Below are 7145 nucleotides of genomic sequence, written 5' to 3'. Positions count from 1 at the left end.
GTGCTATTGTGTCGCTTAAAGGTGACTTATTTCATATTCTTAGTAATCAGAGGTAAAATTACTGTTTTGTCAATGGAGTCTGGTGGCTGATATAACAGCCGATTGTGTTTAAATAAAAAGGACCAGTAGATCTGACCCAGGGATCTTGTCTGTACAAGATGATCATGTGTTTCAGGGACTCTGGTTTGGAGCAGCGTGTCCACAAACTTTTGGCCCCACAGGAGTTTAACTGGATGCCAGACTGTTGCTTCAATGTTGAATCGAATCACCATCACTGAGATTTCTGGTGTTTCTGTGCAGAGCTTAGCTGTCCCCCCCTGCAGGTCCAGGTCCAGGTCCGGGTCCAGGTCTCAGCTGAGGGAGGTGTTGTGCTTCATGTGTAGGTGTCTCCATATCTACGGTGTCCGTCAGTGATCAGCTGGGTTTTCTCGCTGGCGTTCGGCTGCTGAACAATCGGAGCATCGACGCCTGCAGAGGAGCAAACAAACGTCTCAGACCAGATCATCTGATTTAGTGCACCCATCAGCACCCATCAGCACCCATCAGCACCCATCAGCACCCATCAGCACCCGTCAGCATCCGTCAGCATCCGTCAGCACCCATCAGCACCCATCAGCACCCATCAGCACCCATCAGCATCCATCAGCACCCATCAGCACCCATCAGCATCCGTCAGCATCCGTCAGCACCCATCAGCACCCATCAGCACCCATCAGCACCCGTCAGCACCCGTCAGCACCCATCAGCACCCATCAGCACCCATCAGCATCCATCAGCATCCATCAGCACCCGTCAGCACCCGTCAGCACCCATCAGCACCCATCAGCACCCATCAGCACCCATCAGCATCCATCAGCACCCATCAGCATCCATCAGCATCCGTCAGCACCCATCAGCACCCATCAGCACCCATCAGAAACCCATCAGCACCCGTCAGCACCCATCAGAAACCCATCAGCACCCATCAGCACCCATCAGCACCCATCAGCATCCCTCAGCACCCATCAGCACCCATCAGCATCCCTCAGCATCCGTCAGCACCCGTCAGCACCCATCAGCATCCCTCAGCATCCGTCAGCACCCGTCAGCACCCGTCAGCATCCGTCAGCATCCATCAGCACCCATCAGCACCCATCAGCATCCATCAGCACCCATCAGCACCCATCAGCATCCATCAGCACCCATCAGCATCCCTCAGCACCCGTCAGCACCCGTCAGCACCCATCAGCACCCATCAGCACCCGTCAGCACCCACATCATCACTTTAAATCCCTTAAACTGAGCCGATGATCCATTAACACCCGTCACGTAAACCTATTAAATGTAATATAAAATCCCTTCTTTACTGATTATTGATCAGTGAATGTTGGTTGTTCCTGTGGAACATTGCTATGACCGTCAAAATAAAAGCTCAGACTTCCTGCGACCTCACCGTCATCTTGGTCGTTGCGGATTTCTTCCTCCAGGTCGTCGGGGGAGACGTAGTCGGGCTCCGCCCCCTCGCCGCCGGGCGTCGGCTTCAGTTTCCCACAGCAACAGTTACAGCAGCAGCAGAGACAGCAGCAGCAGTAGCACCCGGTCAGGACCCCGCAGACCAGAACCAGACCCTGAACCAGAACCAGAGGCCACAAAGATCACAACCAGAACAGGAGACCACAGAGACCAGATCAGAACCAGACCCTGAACCAGAGGCCACAGAGACCGGATCAGAACCAGAACCTGAACCTGAACCAGAGGCCACAGAGACCGGATCAGAACCAGAACCTGATTTGTTTACTTGAATGTCAGGTCAGTCCGTCCTGCTCCAATATGGCGGCGACGTCAATGTATCGCAGCAACAGCCGAAGTGATCAATGCAGCCCTGTATGAACGTCTATGGGCTAACGGGTTAGCGGTTAGCTCTCCAGCTACACTAGTCTGGTTAGTGAAGTCACTGCGTCACGCAGATTAAGTTCACTGTGACACGGTTACTTTTACTATTTTTATGGCTGAATGATGAAAATGGCGGGAAGAGGAAACAGGAAGCAGTCAGGTGTGTCTTCTGTCAGAGCGTCTGACCATCAGACCAGAGGGATTTACAGGGGAAGGAGGACTGGTTCAGATACCAGAGCTCAGGGACAGGTTAGGTCGAGCCACAGCTCATCTGAGTGTTTCCTGACAGTGTAAGCCCCACCCACCTTGGCCCACCAGGTGGACAGCATGAAGTACGTGTTGACGTTGTCCTCGCCGAACTGCTGCGCCACGTAGAGCCCCAGAGAGCCGTACGAGTCGTAGATGTTCCTCTTGGTCAGGTCGGACAGGACGGCGTGAGCGCTGTTCAGCTCCTTAAACTTCTCCGCCGCCTCTGGGTTGTCTGGGTTCTTATCCGGGTGGTAGCGCAGCGCCAACTTCCTGACAGCACACACACATACTGTCACTGACAGTGGGCGAAAGCTCTGGAAAAAACTAGTTAGTGGGCTTTCGGTTAAAGGGTCACTCCCCTCTTTCTCCCCCCGGTCCTCTGTGTCCACATCCTGGTGTGTGAGTGACTGGTAGGTAGTAAAAGTGTTGGAACTGGTCCAGTAGATCACCTCAGCCAGCAGACACCAAACGGGCTGCAATGGCTGCAACGTGATCCTTTGGGACAACTGCACCTGATCACAGTAGGTCCACTAAAAGAGCTTGTTTGATCCACTGACAGGCTCAGAGTGTTATTCTAAGTGTGTGACAGCATCATGGAAAGGATCCCTACAGAGAGAGACCTGGAAGATCCTTTTGGTTTAACCACAAACAGCACACACACCAGACTACATTCACTAAAACAGGGATTTTAGAGCTGCTGCTCTGCTGCTGTGACTTTAGTGTTTAAATACGTTGGGATCTGAACTAACCTCCAAGGTAAAGTTCCTGTACAGACAGGATATGGACGGATATTTACAGATAGGACCCAGGGATAAAAACACCCGCTTTACCAACTTTAATGTTTTTGAGGAATAGTTCAAGCGTCAGTTGACTGATCACCTGGTGTAGGTGAATGGGCGGGGCTGTGGTGCTCTTACCTGTAGGACTTCTTGATGTCATCATGGCTGCAGCCCTTCTCCAGAGCCAGGACCTGGTACAGAGACTCTCCTGAGGTGGACAAAGTTCGCTGCCTTCCGTCAGACATCTTGACACCATCACCTGTCGCAGGTGGACACGAGTCAGTCTGGACGCCTCAAGCACTCAGCTCACCTGGACGAGCTCACACTGAACACACAGGACAGTCACTGAAATAACTGAGTGACTGATGGTGTAAATATTTCTATGTTCTTATTTTCATATTTAGACTTTTGTTGGAGTTATTTTTAAGAATGACACATTTAATATGGTATTTCATTATTCATTATTTATGTGAGTTAATGATGACACTTGATGATGCGTCAAAAGCCTCCATTAACTCCTGGTTATGGACATTCATTATTATTTTTGTGTATTTTTCAATCACACTCTAAAATTTTCCATAAGGTAACACTCTGTTTCCATGGTAACACCTGATCTGAACGCTCCAGGAAATAGGACGAGCCTCAGACAGGACTCAGCAGCAGGAGGTGTTTCTAACCCACTCAGTTTATAGCCACAAAGCTAACATTATGCTAACCACAAAGCTAACGTTATGCTAACCACAAAGCCAACACCATGTTAGCCACAAAGCTAACACTGTGCTAACCACAGAGCTAACGCTATGCTAGCAGGATTCCCAGTCAGTAACCGTGAGTGCGGCTGACAGACAGGAAGTAGAATCTGACAGGATGCTTAAGAACCAGACCAGCAGCACTCAGCCACGCCCCCCCGTCATGTGACTTGTCATCAACAGGTGAAGCTGATGTGACCTGAGGTGAACACACACACACACACACACGTGGTCGTGCTGCTATAAGAGCCCAGGACGTCACACACAGGCCCCTCAGTCAAACACACAGAACTTTATTTAAGTGATCACAGCTCACACTTCATCGTCACTCTTCCTCTTCTTCTTCCTCTTCTTCATGCAGCACACATGAAAAAACACTTCACACCCCCAACGACGAGCTTCTGAAGAACACACACCTGTCTGGAGGTCAGATACACTGAGTACACAGAGTACACACTGTAGTACACACTGTAGTACACAATGAAATACACAGAGTACACACTGTAGTACACAGAGTACACACTGTAGTACACACGGTAGTACACAATGAAATACACAGTACACACTGTAGTACACACGGTAGTACACAATGAAATACACAGAGTACACACTGTAGTACACAGAGTACACACTGTAGTACACAATGAAATACACAGAGTACACACTGTAGTACACAGAGTACACAATGAAATACACAGAGTACACACTGTAGTACACAGAGTACACAGTGAAATACACAGAGTACACACTGTAGTACACACTGAAGTACACAGTGAAATACACAGAGTACACACTGTAGTACACAGTGAAATACACAGAGTACACACTGAAGTACACACTGTAGTACACAGTGAAATACACAGAGTACACACTGTAGTACACAGTGAAATACACAGAGTACACACTGAAGTACACACTGTAGTACACAGTGAAATACACAGAGTACACACTGTAGTACACAGAGTACATATTGAAGTAAAGTCTGTCTGCTCTGTGACTGTTGTTCCTACACAGGAACACTTTGGAGAAGCTAACTAGGTGTTTTTCATTGGTCAGGTGAGACACATGATACACCTGATGATGTCATACAGGTTGGAAACTGTCGGTCTACCTGTAAACACAATGAAGGCTCAATGGAAAAAGGTAAAGATGAAGGTGGTACCTGCCTGATGAAGCCTCAGAGCGTCCTGCCGGAGCGTCCTGTCAGAGGTCTACCCGTCAGGGTCTACCTGTTGGTCTACCTGCCGGTCTACCTGTTCAGGTGTTTGCGGTCCACCGGTGGCACAGAGGATCTCTGACAGCCTCCATCAAACATTCAGCAGCCGCTCGGCTCAGGTGATCACGAGCTGCCATACCTGCTCAGGTTTCACTGAGACGCTCCGATGGAGCCATTGTGATGTGGAGGGGAGGTCGCCATGGCAACCAGGTGAGTCAGGGATTGGGGGGGGGTACTGGAGAGAGGAGTAACAGTTACAGTAGTAGTACTGCAGTAGCTCTCCTGTAACTGCAGTAACTGTGTTGTTGTGTGTTGCCTTCAGGTGCTGCAGGACTCCAGAGCGTCACTAAAGACTGGTGATGTTTCCTCTGGTGAACCTGAATCAGGTGACCCTCACCGTCACGGCAAGACCCTGATGTCGGTTCACAGCTGGTGAACAGGTGTTGTAGCTGCAGGTGCCTCACGGCGCTGCAGAGCCCTTAGCTCTAGCTGAGGAGCACAAAACAACCACAATAATGATGGTATCCAAGCTCTTTATGATCCTTTAAGACACGATCAGCCCAAGCGAGGCCAGTCAGGTGATATTTATCTATCTCTAGAAATCCATTACATTAGATTGAACGTTGGAGAGTCCCTGAAAGACACGTCAGCAGCTGAGACCTCTGGATCAGGATCCTCGTAGCGCTGATGTCTCCCAGTCGGTTGGTCAATTATTAGTCAGACAATCACAGGTGTGACTCTCACAAGGAGAAAACTCTTCTAAAGCCAGTATTTATGTGTATTTTTTGCTGCAATACTGTAATTCGACTGGACTGAAGTCAGAGGAAGAAGCCCACCGAGCAGAGGAAGTTGGCACACATGCTTCTTCCTCTGCTTCGTGGTCTTTCTGTGTGGGACAAGCAGGCGGCAGCAATAAACGCTAATTTATTCACTGCACTAACAACATATACACGTTTTCTTGTGCTCCTCTTTTGCTTCTTTAGTGAATGAATTAGCTTAGTGGTAGAATGATCATCTGCCTGCCGTCAGCTGGTTGAAGTCCAGCCCTCCACCCTGGTATTCTCATAAGGAGCCTGTTGCTCACCTGCACAGTCAGAGAGCCGACACAAGTTCGGGCTCACAAGCTTGTAGACGTAGTAGTTTCGTGGGCAGGCTTTGTCATGGAGCAGGGTCTGGTTTTGGGAGCAGTTTGATGTCGTAAGTCAGGGGGCACCAGGCAGGAGAAGGAGCCTCGGGTGTTTTCACAGATCTGGCCAGGACCGCAGGGAAGGCGGGGCAGCGAGCACTCGTCCACGTCCACGCAGCCCTGAAGCAGCAACCAGCGGTAGCCTTCGCCGGTGAAGCCATCTCCCACTGCGCCGTCCTCACAGCGGCACAACACGTCGGTAGCATCAACCTTGTTGTCGTGGCGACAGACCCTGAAGACACACACGGGTTAAATACTAAACGTCGTTGTTACACAGCTAACGGCGAACATTAGCTAACAGTGTTCTCCCAATGGGCAACGGCTGCAGCCAACAATTTACAGGAAGTCACAGAAATGTTTCCATCCTGTTAGATTCATCACAACAATAAATCTACTTTTCACAGCGGTCGGAGGTTTCAGTTGTACTTATAATTTGTTAAATGATGTCATCCAGAGTATAGTTTAGTTTGGCCCCTAATATGGAGAGGGCGGAGCTTATGACCTGCACTGCAGTCAGCCACTAGGGGGCGATCCAGGTGACTTGGCTTCAGTGTGAGGAAACATTCGTCTTTACCTACAGTCTACAAACAATCACTAGACATCATATGGACTCAGCTGTGGACTCACCTGTGGACTCGCCTGTGGACCCACCTGTGGACCCACCTGTGGACCCGCCTGTGGACCCACCTGTGGACCCGCCTGTGGACTCGCCTGTGGACTCAGCTGTGGACTCACCTGTGGACTCCTGTGCTCTGAGCTGGACAGGCAGCCATCAGGAGCAGCAGACTGATGAACCAGTGGAACATTTTGAATCGTTAAACTGGAGAGAGAAACGACAGTCACCTGGTTCCAGGTGGATGATCCCTGTTGGAGGAGCAGCACTATAAAAGGGCCTTTAGTTCACTCCCTGAGTCATTTGTCTGTTTTAACAGCTAAACTAAGATACTTCTAATGATATTAGGACTGATTGACTTCATCAGTCATCTAACTGTAGACGAACACAGTTATCTTATTGTAGAAATAATAATAATGTAAATGCGTGTTACCAGAGCTGAGGGGACGTCAGTCGACCTGCAGCCTTTGTCAGCAGCTGT

The 7145-nt window shown here is 49.7% G+C and overlaps 1 protein-coding gene across 1 annotated transcript; it reads right to left on the bottom strand.

Moving 5' to 3' along the window:
* Nucleotides 1-373: 373 nt before the first annotated feature.
* On the bottom strand, nucleotides 374-3145 carry LOC139214443 (dnaJ homolog subfamily C member 5-like). Its single transcript, XM_070845303.1, has 4 exons — nucleotides 3039-3145; nucleotides 2178-2391; nucleotides 1433-1607; nucleotides 374-468 (listed from the first exon to the last, which is right to left on the bottom strand). The coding sequence occupies exons 1-4, from the start codon at nucleotides 3143-3145 to the stop codon at nucleotides 374-376; spliced, it is 591 nt and encodes a 196-aa protein (XP_070701404.1).
* Nucleotides 3146-7145: the final 4000 nt, after the last annotated feature.

The sequence above is a fragment of the Pempheris klunzingeri genome, chromosome 15, assembly GCF_042242105.1.
Source record: "Pempheris klunzingeri isolate RE-2024b chromosome 15, fPemKlu1.hap1, whole genome shotgun sequence".
NCBI classification, from domain to species: Eukaryota; Metazoa; Chordata; class Actinopteri; order Acropomatiformes; family Pempheridae; genus Pempheris; species Pempheris klunzingeri.
This window is presented reverse-complemented; position numbering and strand designations above follow the sequence as displayed.

Coding starts and splice junctions, on each gene's coding strand:
- LOC139214443 (XM_070845303.1), bottom strand. CDS start 3,145: ATGTCTGACGGAAGGCAGCGAACTTTGTCCACCTCAGGAGAGTCTCTG. Junction 2,392..3,038: donor GACATCAAGAAGTCCTACAG/GTAAGAGCACCA, acceptor GTGTGCTGTCAG/GAAGTTGGCGCTGCGCTACC. Junction 1,608..2,177: donor TGTCCACCTGGTGGGCCAAG/GTGGGTGGGGCT, acceptor GTTCTGGTTCAG/GGTCTGGTTCTGGTCTGCGG.